Source organism: Lagopus leucura, unplaced genomic scaffold (genome assembly GCF_019238085.1).
Source record: "Lagopus leucura isolate 7727_CA_CO unplaced genomic scaffold, USGS_WTPT01 Super-Scaffold_100159, whole genome shotgun sequence".
Taxonomy (NCBI): Eukaryota; Metazoa; Chordata; class Aves; order Galliformes; family Phasianidae; genus Lagopus; species Lagopus leucura.
Window position 1 is genome coordinate 30,227,373 of NW_024962335.1, and position 23,935 is coordinate 30,251,307.

The following is a 23,935-nucleotide window of genomic DNA, read 5'->3' on the forward strand; positions in this document are numbered from 1 at the left end:
CGAGCATCTTCAAGACACAGAGACAATGAAGATGTCTTTTTAGTGCCTTTGTGTTTTAATGTGCGTGTTGGATGAGAAAGCACCTGCTTTCTCCCTGCTGTTTAGAAAATCATAGAAAAGAATCAGAGTCATTAAGGTTGGAAAAGACCATGAAGATCATCTAGTCCAGCCCTCTAGCCACTTCTCCCATAATGACTCATTAAGGGGTGACTGCACAGGCAGATAAATGTGCTTCACTCAGGTAGGCTGGTCCATCAAAGTAGCAGTTTGTGACAGGGTGCTCATATGCTCATATGGGTGACTTGTAGCTTAGACCACCCAAAAGGGCTCAAACTGTTTGTTTTAAAGAAGTACTTTCCTTCATTTTGATGCCTATTTTAAGCAAGGCTAGCTCTCTTTAGTTAGGCAGATGTAATTAGGAAAACTATATTATTCTTAGTGTAGATGTACTCTTTGTGTTACCAGACTCTTTGTGTTGCCAGTGTATTATGTTCAATCACATTATCCCCACTTAATTTGGAAGTTTTGTACTTGGACCACTGTGTTTTAGCATTGAGAAGCCAAGCTGGCATCACAGTGCGCAAACAATTTAAGGTTTCTTCTTCTCCTTAAACAAAGAAGATTTTGTAAATCACAAGCAACTTTTCCTTGAATAACGTTTAAGAAGATTTGCAGAAGCTTCAAAATGGGCACAAATGCATCACAAGTGTGCCCAAGTTACCAGCATTTGTTTCACTGATAACAGATCCCTGGCTTAGGAAAATGGAGTGGTGTTTAAGTAGCTGTCTTGTTCATATTATTTCCCAGCATCTTTTTTTAGATGCAATAATGCAATGCAGGCAATTAGAATTCTACTTTTTGAAGATTTTTAATTAGCTGACACTACTGATTGAGATCTTACAAGCTGTAAAATATAGCACTTCTTTCTCTTCATACTACTTTGTCTCCTATGGCACTACACTTTCTTTTAAAGACATATAAATAGGTTACTAGGGGGAAAAAATCCCTTCAAAACAAACCAGGGCACAGAAATGACAATTCAGTATTCTTGGCATTTCTCAGAAAGCTGCTTAAGATTATCTCCTTAAAATGGCTTTTTTTTTTTTTTTTTTTTTTTTTTTTTTTTTTCCTGCAAGTTAAATAGAGAAGCAAGAACTGATATTTCATTAAAATATTGTTAGAGGCCTGAACGCATTTATGATCCCTGAGACATTTATAGGAAGCAATAACTTGCTATTTATTTAGAACAGCAGAAAAAAAATTATCAAAGAGCAAAAGGCAGATCTAAAAGGCCAGCTGCATGGTTCAGGTACTTCCACTTCCAGAGTTGTGGTCATCACCACACTGAGGTACTGGATCCTGTTAATGTACATATCTGTGAAACTTTGGTTAGGCATTGTATGTTGAACCAGAACTTAGATAAACTGGGGTGATGATTGCCAGCATTTGTTGTTATATGTATGGCCAAGTGGATTATCTTCTGAATATCTCTCAAAAGTTGATGAAAAATGAGGAAACCACAGCTTTCTCACATATGTCATGTGAACAATGCTTCTTTTTGTTTGTTTTTGGTTGTTTGTTTGTTTTTTCCATTGAATTCTGAGTTTTTCCAGACTTTTTTCCATCTCTCACTCCCTTACATCAAGGAGTTAGGCTTCTGTTAAAGACTTCAAAATGTAGTGGAAAAAAGGGTGTTGGAAAAGTTGGGAGATCGGAAGATAATTTGCTGGGTAAGGCCAATAGCAGCAGGAACAATTGCCTAGAGCATATTACTGTACCATTTTGGTAGTACTATTTTGGTATTTCTATCAACAAGCACCAAAGGCAACAAGTTGAATGTTATCCAGCTGAATTTGCCACTCAGATTGCATTGCAGTAAATCTTAGGAAAATAGAAGGAAACTCTCCACTAGATTTATATTGTAAGGTGTGTTCCGTCACAAGAATTTTTTTCTTACTAAAAAATAATGTTATTGAACTCTATTTGTAAAGGCTTTAACAGGGGTAATCATATACTTAGGTGCATGCATTCAAGAGCTCCTTATAGTTAGGTGGATTTTCAGCAACTTCAGCAGAATTTACTGTTGAACTTGCAGCTTATTTGCACACAGTGTTTATTTTCAGTGATCAAGTGAGACTGTTTCCTTTAGGAAAACAGTTAAATTGTACAGTGAATTGCAGGAGCATGTAGCTTTTGCAAACTTTGGAGTGCAGTTGCAGTGGTTGGTCTTAAAAGTTTGCCCTAGAATAGTTCTTATATTGTAGCATTTAAGTTACTAGAGCTTTCTGTGGTCTTGCTTTTCGGACTTCTCGATAGAAACTCAATAATAGTAGTGTTATTTCAGTAGCCCTGTATTTCCAGAGTATTTCAGTCCTTCAGAACTGTATATGGTGTATGTGAAGTGAACATTTTTGACTATGTTGGATTTACTTTTCTTGTATCGTATAGCAAGAACTTCAGAGCTGGGGCCTTGGCATCATCACTGTCTTTTGCAAGCTCAGCCTGGACTAAGTGCCTTCTCTGTGTTCATCAGGGTAAGGTGTTCAAGGGAGCTTCCAATCCTGTGGCTGGGGAAGCAGTGTCCATAGTTCTTCAGAACTAAATGTCACCTTTCTGCAAACAGTCGCCTTACAGATGGCTCAGTAGGCAGGAGGGTAGTATTTCCCTGACAAAGGGAATTACAGGAACAATAACTTTGTTTTTATCAATTTGCTACATGTGAAGGCATGATCAACCTTATAAAACTTATTCAGTCCTTGAGAACAAGACGTCTCTCCAGGTAACTCATGGATCTCAATGTGTGAACATCAGAGACTTGGCCCCAGGTGTTCACGTGGCTGCCAAGGAACTTGCTGGTTTGTGGGAATGAAGAGAAACTGTCATTACTTGTTTACTTTCTGTTTTGTTTTGTTTTGTTTTTTAACACCTGTTAAACTTTGTAAGAACTTTGACAGTGCAAGTGGACCTTTGTTTTCCCCATAAACAGTTTTCTCCCTCCAGTGGCCTTCATGAGCCATGCACTGCCATTAATTACAAACTCAACCTTGATGTCAGCAAGACTGCATCCTGCAGATTAAGCCTGTGCTGCTTGCTGGGACAAGGATCTCAGCGAGAGGAGGGACTGGGACTTGTACCGTGGTGTGGTTTCATTTGACCTTTGATAGCTGAAGAAATCCTTCTTGGGCAGCTGCTATAGTGCAAACCTGAATATGGTTAACATATGATTTTCTATGAAACTGAATCTTCTTCCCCCCATCAAAGGTTGGGAATGTATGGAATAGTTTTTTTGTCTCCTTTTAGCATCAAATGTCTGATTTAATTTGTATGTAAGTGGGAAAACTTTGAAGTGTCGTTGAAATACAAAGGGAAAATACTTCAAAGAAATGTAGCATTAAAAGTGTATCTGATCCCTAAAGGTTTTTGAAGTTTTATCTTGAGAATGAGCATTCAGGGGAACATTTATATGAAAATACTGACTGCTTAATTCATCCAAAATATTTTGAGTGTAGCCTGTCAGCATTCATAGAACTATGCTGTACTAGTTTTGATTTTACATGGAGGCAAGCAATTGTCTGTCTGCATTGCAGCATCCATCACTCAGAAGTTTATGTAAAGTCTGACAGGGAAACCAAAGCATGAAGATGCTGCAGCGTGAGATTAAGTATTATTACCTCATGCCCAGCATAGATTACAGGATACAGCTGAATAAAGCTGCAGCGTTAAGCTCCCAAAACTTCAGGCTGGGGGAGCTGGATTTGTTCAGCCTGGAGAAAAGAAGGTTGTGGGGTGACCTCATTGCAGCCTTTCAGTACCTAAAGGGCCTATGAGTAGATAACAGCACGACAAGGGGAAATGGTTTTAAGTTGAGGGAGGGAAGATTTAGGTTTAGGCCCTGGGCAGCCTGGTCTAGTATTAAATGGGGAGGTTGGTGGCCCTGCATGTGGCAGAGGGATTGGAGCTTCATGATCCTTGAGGTCCCTTCCAACCCTGGCCATTCTGTGATTCTGTGAACTTCAGATGGGCTTCAGTTGCTCTGCCAGGGAAAGGGCAGGGTGGTCCATGGGAGACGGTGGGGTGGAGCTTGCCACTCCAGTTTGATGGTGGATTGCGCATTGCTAATAAGTGTCTTGAACTTTGGCAGAGTTCACATCTTAGTTTTGAGATTTTGACTTTGCTCCTGTAAAAACATGCCCCATGTGCTGGAGCAGGGGGTGGTGGTTTTTCCTTTCGGCAAACGAATTCTGGTATCAATGTCTTTAATTGCAGGAATTATACTAGCATTTCCCAGAGCTCAAGGGTGTGTGTGTGAGGAGCTATCTAGGTGTGTATAAATCATGGGTGGGCAGAACTTTAAATACTGGACATATTGTTCCATCCTTGCAATCTGTTACAGTGGGGCTTCACAAAGTTGGAAAATTATGAAGTTTCATAAGAACTGCTTTTTCTCAGCACAGCCATGAAACAACAGTGAGGTTCTTCAGGCCTCAGCGTAGTAAAATCAAATTTGTAGAAAATAGTTTCAAGTGACTTGTATTATTTTTGAAGCTTTATTTTAGTTACATCTTTGGTTGAGGGAAGGGTGGGAGAAAGGGAACAGTTAAGCAGCCTATACTGTTGTGGTTGTTTTTTTTCCAGTGTTGTAGACTTTAAGAAAGCAGGTGATCCTTCTTCCCCTCAGTCCCCAGCCCTTCTATGCCTTATGATACCGCATTTTAAATGAAGGACTTCCTGTGTTCAGACTCAGGATATTCTCAGCTGACAGCAAACTTTCTTCAGCAACCATGAGATTCAAATATGGTTTATTATTTTACCTTTCCTTTATGAAAACTAAGATCCTAGTGGAATTACTTCACTGTAAGATCTTTGAGTCTGGGAAGAAATCAGATATTGCAAGGTTTGTGGTAGAACAGGCTTTCCAACAGTCTGTGAACCCAACTGGAGTATCAGAGATGTAAACTGGCACAAACACATTAGATATGAAAGGATGGGACAACAGTGAATGGGGATGTTTCTCCACTGTTACTGTGTGATTTAACCATACCTTGATTTGTTTCAGACTTGCTGACTTGGGTTGTGGTGCTGCTGGCTGGGCAGCACAGAGGGACATGTGCTAATCCATTTGCTGCTTACATGGGTTCCTAGAAGACCTAGGCTGCTCTAGGGACCTCAATCAGATTTATAGGTACATGGGCTCTGTGACTGGGTTGTAAACTGGCTTGTACTGCTCTTTAAAATGGAGCACAAGATCATTTTTATGTTTTAGAGCGGCGTCTGCTAAAGGCAGCCTACTGTTAGTGAAGTCAGTAATGAAGCACAGTATATTACTGTATCTAGTGAAACAGGCGTTTTTCATTACACAATCAAAAAAACATTGTTTCATACTTAGCAGATTATCTGTAGCAAGTAAACTCAAGTCTTGTAGGCTTTTTTTAATCACATCAGGAAAACATTAATTCTTAAAACCTTTAGATAAGAAACTTCAAAGGCTTCTGGTGCTGTGCATTGTCCACCTCCCAGCAAGGCTTTTCCTTGCCAAGCCACTCATGTCAGTGTGACCCATCCCCTCATGCAGGGCACTGTGCTGAGTTGGAGCGCTGATACCAAACTCCATTGCTAACACAAATGAAGCTATTATCAAATATGCAGTGACAGTCTGTGATGTGTGGGGCCCACTTCTTTTTGATATCTTTGCCCTGCTTCAGTAGGAGTATTATCAACATAAAGGACAGCATTGGCCCTTAATACTACTAGTTCTGCACTCCATCTTTCTAGCTTTAGCAAAATAGCAAACTGCCTTGAGTTTAATGACATGAGGTCCTGCAGAAGGCCCACGGCTTTGTTTATCCTCTGGTGGATTTGTGTGATGCTTCTACCCCTTGTCTCCACCTCAGCTCCTTCCAGTGCCTCTGAGAGACCGCTGGCTGAGCAAGCTGGCAGGAATAGGTGCAGGTGGCTCTTGGCATTTGAGCAGTAAAACTTGGGACATCTTTCAAAACAAACATGTTTGTAAAGGATTTTTCTCTCAAATTATGTTTTTTATGAATGAGAAGAGCTGGTGCAAGGGAACACCTTCTGAACTGAGCTAGTGTACCAGAAAGAAGGCTGCTGTATTCTGTGCCCTGGGAAGGTACCACATACCCTCCCTTGTTCCCATCCCATTCCTGCTCTGTGCTGTGGTGAGTGTAAGGTAGCCAGGTAGGACAAAGCATAGTTCTAGCATGCTTCTACGGAAGCTGGTGGTACTGCTGTCATCCTGTTGGCTGTCAGTGTGGAGCATGCGCTACCATGTTCCTTGCACCTTCAACAAGTCTGCAGGTGACATTCAGCTGTGTGGAGTTGTTGATAGAACAGAAGGAAGGGATGCTATCCAGTGGAATCTGGGCAAACTGAAAAGTGGGCACATGTTAACCTAATGAGGTTCAACAAATCCAAGTGCAAGGAGCTGCACTTTGGTCAAGGCTGTTCCAGATGTGTGTACTGACTGGGGGAAGAACTCATTGAAAACAATCCAGTGAAGAAGGGCTTAGGGGTCCTAATGAATGAAAAGCTGGACTTGAACCAGCATTATGCTCTTGCGGCCCAGGAGGCCAACAGTATCCTGGTCTGCATCAAGAGGGGGGTGGCCAGCAGGATTGAAGGAGTGATTGTCCCCTTCTACACTGCCTTTGTGAGGCCCCACCTGGAGTATTGCATCCAGGTCTGGAGCCTGCAGCACAAGAAAGATGTGGAGCAGTTGGAGTGAGTTTGGAAGAGGCCACAAAGATGATTAGAGGGCTGGAGTGCTTCTCTCTTAAGAAGAAACACTGAGGGAGCTGGGCTTGATCAGTCAGGAGAAAAGAAAGCTCTGGGGAGACCTCATTGTGACCTTCCAGTACTTAAAGGGAGCTTAGAAACAAGAGGAGAACCGACTTTTAACACTGTCTGATAGTGATGTGTCAAGGGGAAGTGGTTTCAAACTAAAAGAGGGGTGATTTAGGATTTTTTCTTTCTTTTTTTTTTTTTTTTTTAAACTCGGAGCACAGGGAGGTACTCACACAGACTGTCCAGAGAAGTTGTGGATACTCCATCCCTGGAGATATTCAAGGCTGGATTGGATGGGACACTGGACAGCCTGAGTTGGTGTATGGCAGCCCTGCCCACAGGAAAGAGCTGGAACTAGGTGTTCTTTAAGGTCTCTTCCAACCCAAGCCATTTTATAATTCTCTGTTATACAATTGCCTGTCAGACCTACCATTACAGTATCTTCACATTCTTTATCGGCTCACTGCCTCCTTCCTTATCTGTATTTGGCGTGCTGCCTCCTCACCCTATTACGTCATGTGGGTTATATTCCCACAGAATTAATGATCCCTTCCATTGCTGTGGCATTTCCCTCTGTACATACGTACGCTTTGACTGTTTTCCTTGTTTCCTTTCCCTGTGCAACCATACTGTGATATTTTGAAGTTTCAATGGGTCCCACGTAGAACAGGTCACTGTACCACCCAAGCCCTGTTTTCTACAGTAAAGCTGACTGATGAAATTCAGCCAACTCTTTCTCTTGTTGGTGAATCTCCCTCAAATTCTGTAGATGCTTTTTCTTGACTCTCACAGATTGCAGGTTTACTCCATCAGTAATTTTCTCATCCTGCAGAAGCCTAGATAGGTTTGTGTCAGCTACAGAGCTGTCCTGGCTGGGCTTCAAAAATGCATCAATGCAATTATGTTCTAAGTTTCTGGCTGCCAAGATTCTTCTCGGTCTCATGAGCTGCATCTTACTCTGTTGTTAAGCTGACACTGTCTGTTCATCCTGCTGCGGGGACTGTGGGTGACACATGGGATACTTCTGCCTCTTACATACGCACAGAGGCTTCTCCATGATTCAGGATGGAAGGAAGCAGCCACTCTCCATGGCTTTCTCTCCTGCTGGAGAGGAAGCAGAAGCAGGTCACTGTTTCCTCTGCCACCTTTCTTCCCAGTTTCCTTACTTTTCCTGCTTCAGAAGAAAGGCAAGACAATAGGGTTAAGACCAGGGTGGGATTTTTTTCCTGTTTATGAAGAAGTCACAGCTCTGCCTTTGTGCTGACCTGCTGCTGCCTCCCATCACCTTGCTGGTGAAAACCCTCCTACCCTTCAGTGCCACCCATATCCCATGTCCATATTATCATTAAGGACACATGGCTCCTAAAAATTACCATAATCATATAAATTTGTATGCTCCTCATCAGTGTGGCATTTGGAAGAAAACCTGCCCTTTCTCAGTGATGCGGACAAACATGCAAGTTTTAGGTATACATTTGGTGCATGAACTTCTCAGGCCTTTTCAAAGCTGAGAGTTAATTCTAAATTCAGGGTTTGAAATGCACAGTACATATGTCTGATATTTCAGTAAATCTCCTAAGTAGAAGATCCTTTTCAAATAGCATTTAAGGCCACATGCTGCCTAAAAAAGGTCGTCTTGATGCAGTATTTCAGATTCCTGAGTGTACTACTTGAAAACAGGTTCTTGGCAAAGTTTTATCGTAAGGTTGATGCAGTGGAATTACAAGATACTGAGTTTTTAACAGGTTTTTTGTTTGTTTGTTTTGTTTTAAGGCACTGGTGAATGTGAAAACACAAATCTAGTTAAACATGTTTTCTTGATTTTTCTGGTCTTTTGGTGATTGGTGAACTCTACTTTTGCTTCGCACTGTGGTGACTCTCCAAGTGTGGATCTTGAAGGTCTGAAATCCAGATTCTAGACCTGAAGATCAAAAATCCAAATCTGAAGCCTGTCAAATTTTTAAGTTTGTGAATTAGGTCTTTGGATTCATCACATTAAAAGAAGGAGGCATGAGCTGTAAAATTGGATCTAAACATGGGTTTATACAGCAAATTTAGTGGTTCTTAAGCTATTTTGAAGAACTACCTTCCAGACTCTGCATCAACAGTGCCTCTTTGTTTCATAGGTTGTGTGGCCACAGAATGTCAATAACATGTTGATGGGGAATGTGAGGCATTTCCTTGCTTGCGATAGCAGTCTCAGAGAGAGGAATGAATATCTTAATTGTTTTCTAACCAGTGGACCCAAGTAAAATGTGAGAAAACATTAATTTCTCAGGCCCTAACGTGAGTAGTGGAAAGGATTTACTGACTAGCAAACCAGTAAAATTTGAACAGCCTTAAATGAAGTGTTCATCTACTCTTGTAAGCCTCAATTTGACCTTGGATTATTGCTTGTGCATAAATAGTTAAAATGAGTTTATGTAGTTTATACAGGCAGGTCTTCACATGACACATCTTTGCAGGTACGTGCTCCTGTGGCATGCAGAGAACACAGATCTAACTTCTGCATCACAAAACAAAGGAACCCATCATATGCTTTGATATTTTTTTTTTTTAATTTCTTTCAGTTAGAACAAGCAAAGCACTACTGGGACGTAGAATAACAGAGGTAGGCACCCTGAGACTTCAAGTGTTTGCACAAACTGTTTGCTGTGTGCATGTCTCTGTCAGAGTTTCTGAAGGATGCTAATCTTGTCAAGGCTTAGCTTTTGCACCACTTCTGATATGTTTAACAAATTTTAAGGCAAAGTGCAGAAAAATGTGTGCAGCTAAGCTGGTTGGTACTGAAGTTGTTTCATAGTTAGAAGTAAGTTTTTCCCAAATATTAACAGTTATAACTTGGAAGGAACTTTTGTGCTTTATGCAATTAAAATAATTCAAAGCGTTTTCTATGGCTTAATAACTTTTGTGTCAAGAATGGCCATCCCTGGAGGCATTCAAGGCCAGGCTGGATGTGGCTCTGGGCAGCCTGGTCTGGTGGTTGGCGACCCTGCATATAGCAGGGGGGTTGAATCTAGATGATCGTTGTGGTCCTTTTCAACCCAGGCCATTCTATGATTCTCTGAGGATGGTGGGATAGGCCTTCTGCCTCTGTGTGTTTCCAATCAGCTTTATCAGTAAAAGGAAGTAAGTAATGATTGTAGGATAACGGGAAATAATGAAATTCAAGGAACAAAGTAAAGATCTAGAGTTAGGAAACAAAGGTCTTGCTTAATACAGGTATAGTATTGCTTTGATATCACTGAGTTTAACAAATTCAAGAACAAATGTATAGAAAAAGTAAACAGAAAACTGTTTAAGTCTTTGCCAACATTTGGATTGTTGTTGTTGTTTGTTTGTTTTTTTAATTCATTGCAGTATTTACAGTATATCCTTTTTGCATGAATGTGCAAAATACTGCATTTGGCCATTTCAGAAAGACCTTGTAGATGTGCTTGAAGTCAAATTTTTTGACTGATGCCTAAGACTGTTTCCCACCCTCTGGCATAATGACAGTGTCTGGTGTGATGGGCACCTATCTGTTCCAGCATTCCTCCCTTCTGTCTGGATGCTACAAGTGCTTTGTGCTGGCATAGGTGGGATGTTTGGTGCCAACAGACCTTGCATCCTTAACTGGTGTGGCAGTTCCCACCTGCCAAGATGAGCCCACTGGAAGATGATGAAAACTGTGCTTCGTGAGGGACACCTGACATGTGGAGGAGTCACGTGTCTGGCCCCTGTCTGGTGCTGGGCCTGCAAGTTGGTGGTGGCTGGAGGGCAGCCACACTGGGCTTCTACTTTCACTGGACCATACAGTGGCTGAGGTTGGCAGCGCATCTGGGTCCGTCTGCTCCAGCCCTTGCTCAAGCAGGGACACCTAGAGCAGGTTGCTCAAGGCCGCATCCAGGAGACTTTTGAAGATTTCCAAGGAGGAGACTCCACAACCTCTTTGGGCAACTTGTGCCAGTGCTTCATCACCTGCACTGGAAATTAGTTCTTTAGGGATGGGTCTCCTTATAGCCATCCTCCTGAAATGGAGCAGCTACCTTTTGTGTGGAAGGTCCAGCCAAGGGTCCACCCTTTCTCATCAGTCCTTCTTGCTTCAATATGACTGCTCTCTTGTCACAGAGGGAGTGGCCTCCTTTCATGGAGAGATGCTTCACCATTTCCCGCTGTGATGTGCGTGTGGGTTTCATGGTTCTTCATGAAGGCCCTGGGCAGTCAGAGTGATGGGGAGGAAATCAGCTGTTGGGTGTTGCAGGCAGAGGTGTCCACATACCACATGCCCAGGAGGGGACCCTGTCATTGACCAGCCATGCCAGCAGCTTCCTGGCAGGTGATCTTCAGGTGTCAGGAAGCTTCTTGATGCTTCATGCCTCTGAGGTGGCAGACGGGATGTGGTTTTCTTCTCTTATTCCTGTTCCAGACGTAGACACAGCTCAAAACATACTATGGGATGAATTTGGAATCTTAACTACTTTCTTGTCCTTGCATCATGCTGAGATTTTTCTCCAAGTTATTCCCACTAAGATATTTCCAGCATTTTTTAAATTATACTTTTTAAACTTCATCTGTTTTGCTGTAAAATACCAGGGCAATATATTCAACAAGGATCCATTTTCTTTTTTAAGGATTTTTTTTTCCAGGCCTGAAACATATGAAATGAAGTCGTCTTTTTAACTTAATTGTTAATGACCCCTAGTGAAAATGAGCTGAATGTATTCATTACTAAGTGTTAAAATGCTGCTGACTGGTAGCACTGTAGTTGAATATCTTCGAAGCATCCCATGAGAAATGATGCTGGGGATTAACATGGAATTCATTTGAAGTAATCTTTAATTGTTATTGTAACATATTTCGTATGTAAGACTTTCTGTTCCTGTTTCTGTTCTGGTCAGCAAGTAAGAACACAAATAGGTGTCATAGTGTGTCTGAAATGACATTTATCTTCTTGAAATAGAGCTTTACCATATAGAAGTTGATTGCAAAGGTGTGTTGTTTTTGTGTTGTAAAGTGGGATTTGCTCCAAAAGACTCTTCAGGCCTCTTACACAGTCATCTCTTAGTGCAGGACTGAGTACGGTGACATTAATTTTTACAGCAAAGTGAAGCTGGGGATCTTGCTTCTGCTATGGAACAAGTTCTCTCCCCCCACCCTGCCCATAAAATATGACTGTAGTTTGTGGGCTTTTTTATTGCATTTTTGTGGCAGACTGCTAGGGCAATAGCTTAGTCTTCAGGGTTCTTTTTCATTCTCTTCAGCAGTCAGAAACAAGACCTAATCAAGATTTTCCATTTCTGTGTATCAAAATTTCCTGTTTTAAAGACTGCTATGTAGCACTGGGAGAGCTGGGAAACTCAAGCCATCCATCTTATTGCATCACATTGTAAGAATAATCTGTAGCTGATGCTTTCTTTCCTAATGCCGAACATTTGCAGAGCGTGTGCATGGGGAGGAAGGCAAGTAGGATGAAAAGGCCAGACTGCAGTTCCCTGGGCTGCAATCAGAGCATTGCGTGTCCTTCCAGCTGCTGGGCTGCAGCTGATTCACCACAGCTCTGTGGACCTTTGCGCTTTAGAGCCAGGTGCATCTTCTACCAGATGTGGACATTCAGAATAAGGCCACCCCAGAATTAAAAAATAATAATAATAATAATTAGAGGATGTTGGGCTTAGATGTATTGTCCCTAGATGCTTCAGGGTGTGTTATTTGATCTGGGAAAGGGAAAGCCCCTGGGTGGGGAAAATATAATTTCCTGTGTGTAAAACATTTGAGCACTTTTTTATTTTTTATTTTTTTAAGGTCTGCCGTCTTCATTAAATGTCTGATTTTGAAATCTGTATTCAAACAGTTTTCCTGTGTGACTGCAGTTGCCATTTACAGAGCTTGCAAGCCCCTCGTTTTTGTAGCTTTCCTTGGATTCATTTGCAGGGGAGCGTTCTGTTTCCTCTGTAAGTCGTTTGGAATATATCTTCACTAGCTCTGTAGCCGGAGGGTTTGTATGTCATTCAAAAATAAAAATAAAAAATCTCCACCTACTGAAAAGTGAACAGCATAGCCCTAGCAACCAGACTGCTGTGCCGGGACCAGAGGAGAGGACATTAAACAAGTAAGGCCAACTAGCATAATCTCTCTAACAGACAGGGATGCAGTGGAGATGTAGTCAGTGATAGGATTGATAGCAGCCGATAGAGCAGATAGCTGCATGTGTTTGTTTTCAATTTTTTTAAATGGTGGATTGTAAACACAGCCTTGATGAAGCAGTGCTTGTTCTTGTCAGTATGAGCTCAGTGTTCAGCTGGGAGCTCTTAGAAGAGAGACCTGCTTCTTTAGAAAAATAATTGAACAACCCCCCACCCCAGCTTGCACAGATTGTGCATATTCACAGGAGGAATACAAAAGGTAAGTCATTTTCTTGGAAAGCAAGGGAAAGCTTGTTTAAATGGTCTGTCAGACAGGGTGCTGTCAGTGCCTTCCTCCCAGCTGTGCTCTTGGCTGTGTTCTGCCAGGAGTGCGTTTCATGTGTCTGCCTTCTCCCTGGGCTCTGTGTGTGCTGTGGTTTCTTGTTCTGCCATGTCATAGATCTGTCTGCATTAAAATGATTTCCCTTTTTGATTCTTCTTGTGAATGAAAGAAAGTGAAACCACTCAATGTCCTCTGAAATATTACATATTTCTTATTTCCTTAAGGAACTTTTTTTAGGATTTTTGCTTGTTAGCTGATACTGGAAGGAAAAAAAAAAAGTCCGTGAGTTTTTTCCAGGTTATCATTTTTTTAGAACAGGATTGTAAAAAGCAAAGCAAAGAAAGGAGCATTTTTTACAGGAAAGGTCAATTGGTTTAGTGGTCAGCAGGGGCTTCTCTCAAGCCTTGTCAAGTCGATGCTCTGGTAAGGCACAGTGAGTAATCATTTGCTGTTACAGTGTAGTCTTTCTATAATCCACAGAAGACTCTGATTTACAACTTTGTCTAATAATTGCATTTGTCTTCTCCCTGCGCCTTCCCTTCCCATGTTCTTCCTCCTGCTGTTTGTTGTCTTTTCTTGTTTTATGCATTTTGGTTCTTTAGTTTGCTGGTGTATGAGGTCTTTGATTTCCTCCCTACCCATCCACTCCCTGTGTGCTAGAGGTGGTGTGCAAAGGATAAAAGTGATTCTGTGCCATTACAAGGGAAGAATGCTTCCAAAATTGTTTTTTATTGCAACAGTTTTGCTTCCTGACTGCTGGATGGGATGTACTGTGCTGGGAGAGTGGCCAGAGCAGGATGTGCTGTTCCAGCCTAGTTTTCAGTGACCACTTTTAGGACCAAATAGCTGGGCAAATGGGATCTCATTGCATCATGTCCAGTTGTTTGGTTAGGGGCTTTTTTTTTTTCTTTTGCTTCTTCAAATTTCTCAGCTGTAGGCTTGTTCTGGCAGTTGAAAGATGCTCCACGGATGGTGGAAGGGTTTTTGGAGAGCACTGTGATCTTGTGGTCTTCACCAAATTTTATTGTAGAATTTTTCACTGTTGGTCCTGAAGGTGCAGCTCCTTTCAGGATAGCAGGGAAGGAAGCTGTGCAGGCTGACATCTTGCTGGCCTCAGAGGTAGGGCCAGGTAATAGCAGGGAAATGCTGGAGGCATCCTGGTTGCTGTCCCTCCCACTGTCTGTCCTGCAACTCTCATCAGTACTGCTAGCTGTCTTGGGGATTTTTGGTCAGCACAGACAACACTTTTGTTTAGGAAGAACAAGAAGTGGGTTTTTTAGAAATTGGCCTGGGGGGCTGTGCCTAGATGAAGTGCAAAGGGAGATTTATCTCTTGCTGTGGCTGTACTATTGAAGCATAAAGTAGCAGCTCCTTGCTTCCACTTAATGTCTTTCCTAAACATAAGGTAAAAAATGGGATGCAGTGTGAGCAGATGTGGTAAGGGATAAAGTTTTCCCTTATTATTATATCAGACTTTGAGCCTGCAGATAAAATGTTTCCTGGAATTTCCTGTGTTTTAATTTGTTCTCACTGGCCCATGTCCTGTCACTGGGTGCTGCAGAGAGTCTGGCTCTGTAGTCTTCATTGCTTCCCATCAGGTGTTAAAGCACACTGTTGAGATAGGCGCTCCTAGTTCCCATTTATTAATTGGCTGTTATAATTTTGTGGGTGATCCTTTTCCACATGGAGCTACAAGGAATCAGGATTTTGTCTGCAGCATCAGCAGCAGTTCTGTGGCTGTGTACTCTTGGTTTGCAGAGAGAAATCCAATGTCAGTCATTCGCACTCTGCCTATACTTAGTAGAATTTGTCAGAATCTGGATATTGCAGTGAGGAAATCCTAAAAGAGAAAGGATGAGACTGTTTTCAGAATTGTCCGTGAGAATACCTTTGCAAAAATAGTTTCCTGAACCTTTTAAGCAGGCATAGAGGCATTGGTCTATATATCTTGCCGGAGCTGCATATTGTGCAGGGTTGTACTGCTTGAAGTTTATTAATTATACGGTGTTTAAAATCAAACTCTGTTTCCTTGAAGGCTGGAAGTCTTCAACTGTGGTGCTTCCACATTTCTAAAGGTTTGCAGTGCTTTGACTTCCAGCTATTTTGACTTTCTGAAGTTCTCTCAAGCTTTTCTAAAGTTCTTTTGGCTTTTATAACTCTGGCAACTAAGTTATTATAAAGCTAGGCATTTGCCAAAAGAGCATTAGTCTTTGTGTTGTCATTCAAAAGTTATCTTAGAGTTTGGACCTTTTTTATATGTGCTGTGATCGAGCAGATGAAGTATTTGCTGGTGTTTGAGGTCTGGCATTTCAGCAAAGCTGGCTGGCAGCCTCCAGTAACAGCTACCTCACGCTGGGTCAAACCAGTAAGGTGATCTGTAGGGGGGAAAATGTAGTTTATAAACATGTATTTCTGGTACGTTTTGGTTTTAGTAGACTCTGTTCCAGGACTTAAACCAGAGATACCGTGAACAACTTTCTTAATTGCTTATATTGGGGCAAATGTCAGCAGCAGTGTGGCCTAATACAAAAACCAATTAGCAGGATATGCAAAAGGTTAAAGTGCATTTTCCTTCCTGGTGTTTGTTTAATTGTGTTCTACGAGTGTGCTTATAGCAGAAGTAGTCTATCCTGTTCTAGATGAAAGCAGTGGCAGTCTGGGCTGTTTCCGTGGCTTGTGTCTGTTGTGCTGGGCTGGAAGGATCAGCTGCACCTCAGACCTGTGGCCTCAGCTCCACCGAGCACCTGAGCATGTGCTCACCCCACAGCAGTGCTGTCCTCGAGCCCACTGTGGTTCCAGCTCCACTCCATGAAGACAGCTGCTCTGCTAGCTAGTTTTTGTGGACTTAACTGGGAATACTCTGAGGTCCAGTTCTGATTTTCAGGAGCTTCATGGTGAGAGCAGGTGCAGCATTGCAGCATGGATCAACACTAGGCTGGAAGTGACGTCTTTAGTGGGGTTTAATTCTGACTTGTTGCTTCTTGTTAGCGTTAGAAGGCCTTTTGTCTTCTGTGCAAGGTTCTCTGAAGTGCCAAAGAGGAGCCTGGGTCATTAAGCTGGTGCTTTGATTATTCAGAATGCCTGTCCAATCCTGATGATGAATGTCTCACATCTTGTGGACAGCAAATGTCCCCAGTTTTGTTATTGGTCTAGTGACGGTGGTGTCTGAATTCAGAGAACATGCAGTGAAGTGAAATTCTGTTTTGCAGATTGAACAGCTGACTTGAGGCTCTGGATCCAACTTGCACTGCTGGTGTTTTCTTGTTCCTTGTGGTGTAGCTGGTGATTGTCCCCAAGAGGAGAGAAGATGATGAGTGATGCAAGTGACATGCTTGCTGCGGCCTTGGAGCAGATGGATGGCATAATAGCAGGTAAATGCTTGGAGCTGCTTGTTCGTTTAACTGCTTCAGTTCTCCTTTTTCATATTCAGAATGTGGAGTGCCAGGCTGGGGTCAGAATGTGCTTGTGATTTTGCTAGGTATCTTGCCTTGTGACTTAGACATTACAGGCATATGGAGTGGGTGTATTGCACGCTCTAACGCACAGGCACAGCTGAATTGGTTGCAGGTTTTCTCCCAGCCTGTATCAAAGTGCTGCTTGCAGAGGCTGAGTTCTTCTGGTACACACAGCACCCTGAAAGCCAAGGACAGTGCACATTTCAAACCGGGGTAAGTGTGTTTGAAGAGCTACTGCAAGGCAGGAAGAGAAAGATTGACTAATACCAGCTATTCTGGCCATCACTTAATTCGCAGGAGTTAAAACGTGAACTGATTTTTCCTTTTCTCAGAATTGGAATGCTGTGGGTCTAAATGGTTGATCTGGACCTACCTTTAGTATTAACACTTTTTATAAGTACCTGTAAATTTTACGTGCTCTAAAGAGAGGGATCAAAAAGTATACAACTTGGACGTCTTATGTTGAATATAATGAGTTAGAAAATAATATAAATTCACAATGCAGGGGAGCAAGGCAGCAATAAGTTAGTATTTCAATCTTATTCCTGCAAAGCTATGCAAACAGCCGAGTTGAGAAAATATTCTGTAAGAGTAGCAACACGGTTATGAAATCTTTAGCAGTTCCACCTAAAATAGTTTCCCTTAGGGAGGAAAAAAAAAAAGTCATACAGTGTGTGTGTTTTGCTTGAACAACAACTTTTCTCTGCAATTTTCTTAAAAGTATTAAGAACATATAGCAGGCACATGTGTGAAGTGGATTCAGTTGGATCATAATGACCTCTAAAAATACATTTAAGCTGTGACTTTGGAAATTTCCATAAGTAGATACTGGTATTTGGATCAGATAGCGCCATCTGCATTTCCAGGAGCCTAAGTTGGTTATGGCAGGATAAGATTTAATATTTAAAATAAAAAAAAAAAAGCAATTGAGGTGTTTAAGTTACCACAGACCTAATTTATTTATGTGTCTGAGCAGACCTAATAAACAATATAATAAAAGTATACCAGCTCTTATGCTTTTGTGGGGATTTTTCTCTATTTTTTTTCTGAAGGGAATTATGCTTGCATTTTTCTGGCTTCGCAGATGAGATGAATGAAGGTTCATGGCAGGGCATGTATGCAATATCTCTGTAGTTTCCAAAAGTTGACAGTACAAAAGCTGATGTTCTGTGATGAGCACATCTCATTGTGCTGAGGCTTTACAGTATTAAGGCCACGAATCAATGTGCTGAAATTCTAGTTGGAATTAGCAGGGTTTAGTAAAATCAACTTTAATCCTGAATTTGTAGTTTCCTTCCTTACTTAGCGTACAGCAACTTTTAATGTAGGTCAAACATAAATACTGTGAGTTTATGCAAATAAGAGATATATTTTTCTTTATTAACATGCAAACATCAGTGCTAACATGTCTAGCTGCTGAACTTTATTTTTTTTTCCTTGTTGAAGTGATTTAGTCTTTTTAATTGTCTTCATATGTCTCTATTCTTGAAAAAGTAAAACAAAATTCCAGTGCACTGGAGCAGCATAACAAATTTCTGCATGAAAAGTACTGAGCACAGCTTCCTCTGGAAACCATCAGCGTCTGACTTGGGTCGTGCAGCCTCTACAGGGTGACTCAGAGCATTACCAGCTGAGCCTGTTGTTCCCTCCACAGTGCTTTCAGCCTCCAATATATCCTTGAGAGCAGCAGCCCAGCTTATGCTTTGAGCTGTTGGGCACTCTTGTGCCACGTGTCTTCTGTCTGATCAGCCCACCTCCTTCTATCCACTAAAACTGTCAGAGATGTTGAAACTCCAAGCACGTCAGCAAGGGCTTACCCTTACCAAATTGCAAGGTGATACAGGGCACAGTGCATGGAGGGGGCACAGTGCAGCACGTGCACTGAATTTGTTTCAGATCGATTCCCACCAGCAGCAAATGCCACATGACATTTCTATTTCTTGCTGCAGGTCTCCCATCACTGCCTGTCCTATTTGCTTGTCCTGTGCCTCACTGTGTGGTTTTACTCTACCCAGGTTCGAAGGCGCTAGAATATTCCAATGGCATCTTTGACTGCCAGTCCCCCACTTCCCCTTTCATGGGGGGCCTGCGGGCGCTGCACCTGGTGGAGGACCTGCGGGGCTTGCTGGAGATGATGGAGGCAGATGAGAAAGAGGGTCTGCGCTGCCAGGTCCCAGACTCAACAGCAGAGGCTCTGATTGAATGGCTCCAAAGTCAAATGGTACGGTCTCACTTTCTTTCACCTGTGTTTTATGCTGGGCTGTTGGAAGCTTTTGGGTTGGTTTCATAGAACCAAATGTACATGGCTTTGTTTCGGAGGTGCTGCTGTGGGGCCTCAGAAAAGCTGCTGCCCAATATCTCGTGCAGTGACTTGACCTTTGCTTTCTTTTATGTACACTGTGTCTTGTTTTGGTGAGCAGAAAGTTTTCAGTAAATGAATTTTGTTTCAGAGGATTGAGGAAAGGCATTTTATAGGAGTCAGACACATAAATGGAAAAAAAAAATGTTGCTCTCAGTGTGAACTTTTCACTAAGAAGCTTTTTTGGCAGAGTATTTTCTACAGGGGCCAGAGTTGTTACTGGGTTTCTTTACCTGATTTATAACAGAAGTGAGTGGTAAAAGCTCAGCATCCCTTTAACCTAGAAACCAAACAGTATTTATATTTTCTATGTTTATAAATCCACCATTTTTTGTCATCTCAGTTTTAAAAATACACCAAAATATACCAAGTAAGGTAGTTATCTCCCTACGTGTTGGCTTTCCCAAAAATCAAATAGAGTTAAAAACAGAGGCTACGTGAAAAGTACAGTGGGAAAGAACATGTGTTTATCAAAAGGCAAGTTACATGGCATCACTGTCTAAGCTCTGACTGGTTTTGCCTCTGTGTGCCCTGTGACTAGTGACATCCTAGCAGGGCCACCAAGGAGTCATTGTGCTCAAATTGTGGCAGTTTGCCTTGCTGTAGTGGCATAGGTGTGCATAGATTTGAGATGCTCTCACGCTGGGAGTCAAGGCTTCTTTCTGGAGGCTGTTTCAGGGCTTAAATTGGCCTACAACTGCTACAGCAGCTGAGGGTGTGTGCTTCTGCAGATCATATTACCACATCTGCCTATGGCAGTGCTCTGGTCTGTTCTCCTGACACACGTGGCATTGGCCAAAGTGATGCCGTGCTGCTGGTTTGAGGCTTGCTAGCTGATGAATGCAGGTCTGATGCTGAACAGGCCAGCTGTGGTGGCTCTGTGTTGCATTGCTACTGCTGGTGGCTGTCAACATGGGAAGCTGCCAATCACCTTCTCCCTTTGCAGGATGGATGTGATGTCTCCCCTCAAAAGGGACTTGGTCTCCATGGGGCTGTGGATGACAGTATGGGATGGCATTTCTCTCTCGATTTTATCTCTGTGCTCAGATAGAGCAGGCCACACCTCAGCCCAACGTGCTTCCCCGCCAGCATGGCGGAGCTTGGCGTGGAGAGACCTGATGTGCCACCTAGCGGTGTGCAGGCTGGGTGCAGCACTCTGGGACAGAGAGGGAACCAGGGTGACGCAGCTTATGTAGCTCTTGTGAAAAGATTTGAGTGGAGAGTGGTGTTTGTTTGTTTGTTTTTGGTTTTTTTTTTTTTGTTTGTTTGTTTTGTTTTGTTTGTGTGTTTTTTTAATGATTTTATTTTGTTTTCAACTACTCATTTCAGAGTACCTCAAACTTACTGAAACACACAGGAGCTTTTCTACTGACTCCACTGGTGCTTGGCTCTCACCATCACTGTCAGTATCACAGTCACCATTATTAAGATGGGGAGGAGGAGGCAGAAGTGACATTCAGTCAAATCTTTGAAAAACACAGAGATCCTGCTAGCATCAGCATTTCATTCTCCTGTAACATGCAGCAGTGAACATTGCTGTAAATAGTCTCTGCTCTGTCTGGAGCAGAAGTCAAGAGGCTTCACAGGTTTCGTGCAAGTATGGCCTTGAAAAATAAATGTCCATGTGCTACATAAACAGTCTTAGAAAATTAACCTTTCCCCGTGGGGTGCATAGTTAATGATAGTCCATTGTTTAGCAATGCTGGTTTAGTATTTACTCCCATTCTGGAATAAAGGAGCCCAACAGCACAGCTCGAGGCTGCAGTGTCTGCTGAGATTAGTGAGGTAAAGGGCAGGCATTGCCCTGTGGGGCTGCAAATGTGTGATTCAGGGATGCCTGGCTGCTAGGAGCTGGAATGAGATCCTTCAGACTCATTTGACATGGATCACCGCATCTTGGTGAGGCAGTAATGGTTTTCATTGGAGCTGTGAGCTGAATCTGGAAGAGGAAGGGCTCTATTATGCTATTCAGCTTACAGCCACCTGAGTACTGAAAACAATTCTGCAAAAGGCAGCAGAAAATAACTATTATTTCTATTTTCCTCAGTCTGCCTGAATGATTCTCTCCGGCATCCTTAAAAACCCCAAGCAGGAAAAACTGAAAGTTGGGCTTTGTACTCTGCTACAGGGATTTACAGGTGCCAACAGTATCACCATCCCTATCTGAGCAGGGCAGGCGTTAGGTAAACTGCCCAGGCAATTTCCAGGAAGGCTTTCTGAAACAGTGTCCATTCTTACAGAGGAAGGGAAAACACCTCCCTGGAGTGAAATTGGTTTAATCCTCAATGCATGAACAAGTTGCAGCCACCAGGCTATTCAAAGCTGCTAGAACTGGTGCATGACATCCCATCCAAAGCTGTAACCACGTCTCTCATGTCTCAAAGGAAAACAAAAATAGTGTTCACTGCTGCCAAACAGTGTGTCACAAGAGAAAAATCCTCCCCTGGTCTCCAGAGAGAAACTGCTGATGCCCTAGTTGGGAAAAGGGTCTGAACATAGTCTCCTGAAGTTTCTTGCTCCTGTAAAATAAGGCAGAGGATTCAATTTTGCCATGTCCAAATGAGCTGCCTTCTGTCCCTGTGCCACTGCGATCTCCTCCTTTCTGCTCTTCTCTGTGTGCATGGGTAGTACTAGGGAAGTCTGTGACATGTACTCAGAAAGGACTGAAGAGTTATAGTGCCTTATCCTGAATTTTTTAACCAGTGGATGCCAGATGGCCACGTGACACCAGAGCACATGTACGGAGTGCTGACATCTGGCAGAGCATTTCTAGGAGGAGTGGTCAGATGGTTCCCCTGGGGAGTTCCGAGGAGTTGTAAGTGCGGCATTGTCTTGCACAAATAAACTGGTTTAACTGCAACATGTCACTTCCACTTGTCCATTTACAGCTGAAAACTAATCTCTGTGTTGCTGAAACATCTCCCTGTACAAATGGATGGCAGGTAAATGCTGCAATTTAAGCTGGAAATGAGGCCATTTGTTCAAAATCTAGAAAACAACTGAAGCCTCCCCTAAGCTCAGAAGTGCTAGGACTGTATGCTTGCTCTGGGGACCAGCTGTGAAACGCATTTCCAGATCACAACTATTCCAGAGTCTTGGGGCATTTCAGGTCGCTTCTGATCAACAGAAATGCATAATATATTCTGATGTGTGCTTTAATGAAACATATGCTGTAGCCTGGTTGTGGAGCTTCTGGTTTGAATACAGACATGTAAGCAATCTGTAACATGGTCACCAGTAACAAGACCATCTCAGTTGAAATTCTGCCTCTTGCAAGACCAAGCCCAGGTTGTTGGAAATGCCAATGGAAGCTGATCTGTTCATTTCTTGAAGAACAATTCTCAAAATAATTGCTTCTGGTTGTTGCAGTTTCTCTTCAATTGAAATAAGCAAGACAGTTTTATTTCTGATTTTTTTTCCCACTTTAAAAAAAAAAATACATTTTATTGAATCGACCTTCCCAAAAAGAGGAAACCAGATGGGTCTTATTGAAAAGGGGGGTGAAGGGTAAATGTGGACGGGCAGTTCCTGAGTGTCTGAGGCCCCTTGGTGTGCTCAGCCCAGAGCAGAGGAGCTGAGGGAGGCCTGATGGCGGCTGCAGCTCCTCACAGGGAGCGGAGGGGCAGCGCTGAGCTCTGCTGTGTGACAGCGACAGGGCCCGAGGGAATGGCATGGAGCTGTCAGGGGAGGGCAGCTGGGGGTCAGGGACAGGGGCTGCAGTACAGGGCGGTGGGCACAGCCCCAGACTGCCAGAGTTCAAGAAATGTTTGGACACTGCTCTCAGACATAGGGTTTGAATTTTGGATGGTCCTGTGTTAAGCCAAGGCTTGGACTCAGTGATCCCTGTGGGACCCTTCCAACTCCAGAGATTCTGTGACTTTTTCTGTAAAACTCCCCGTGGACCATAGCAACAAGTGCAGCTGTGATTTTAACTCTCTGTGGCACTGTGTTGAATATGATGAGAGTATTAAAAAAATGAGAAACTTAATGGCCTTCGAAGATTTCTCAAGGAATGCTGTCAACTCGCTTGGGGATGACAGTGTGAGCTGTGGTCTCCATAGAGACTTGTGCAATCCAGAGTGGCATCTCACAGACCACCCTCATCTTATGGCATTCTTTCAAAAGTCCGTTCTTGAGTGCAGTGAGAGTTAATCACAGAGGGAAGTTTTCCTGCTTGGATAAACACAGCTTGTAGTCTTGCAGAGATAGACTAGCCTGTCTGGAAGATGGTGATTCCCAAGTGGTGGAAGTGGTTTGGTTAGCCAGAAGTCATTGCATGTTTTTTATTCATGGAAACATCTTGTCTTCAAACCAAAGTTTGTTGTTTGATTGTCTTAGTGTGGGCGTGCGGTGCATTCATTTGGCTCAGCTTGTGTTTATGTTGAGTTTAGCTATTGAAAGTAATGTGTTGCACATCGGTTTTACCACCAAGCACCTGTCTGAGATCTCTCCTTGAGCTAAAGAATGAAAGGAGTCTTGTGATACTCCACCAGTCTGTCATTATAAACTGCCTCCTAGTAATACTTTTTGTTCATGAGAGATCTACCTCTGAAAACTCTTGAAATGCTTCTTGATAAGAATGATCATCCAGACTGGTGTGCTTTTAACATTGGAAGATGATATAGGTTCATTATCAGCATGTCTTGGCATGGCATTGTCATGCCTGGCAGAGTTCATCAGCGGTGAGAACCACCTGTACAGTCATGCCCTGGAATGCAAGGTAGCCCCAGTGGTATGGCAGTTGAAAATCACCATTCTGACTCCAGAACGCATCTGTTTAGCTTGAAAAGCACAGCTGCTGATCTTCTTCTGCTCTATTTTTTTATTCTGGATTGTTCAGCATGCCTGTTTTTGAGACTTTTTAGTCTACCAA

The 23,935-nt window shown here is 42.7% G+C and overlaps 1 protein-coding gene across 16 annotated transcripts in view; it reads left to right on the plus strand.

Moving 5' to 3' along the window:
• Positions 1 to 23,935, plus strand: part of PPFIBP1 (PPFIA binding protein 1) — a 101,675-nt gene that overhangs the window by 35,562 nt on the left and 42,178 nt on the right. For all 16 annotated transcript variants that reach the window (XM_042889416.1, XM_042889415.1, XM_042889420.1 and 13 more), the window contains 2 exons: positions 16,458 to 16,619; positions 18,719 to 18,924. In XM_042889416.1, coding sequence (XP_042745350.1) covers positions 16,556 to 16,619; positions 18,719 to 18,924 — 270 coding nt within the window. In that variant the 5' untranslated portion in view covers positions 16,458 to 16,555. The remainder of the gene's footprint in view (positions 1 to 16,457; positions 16,620 to 18,718; positions 18,925 to 23,935) is intronic.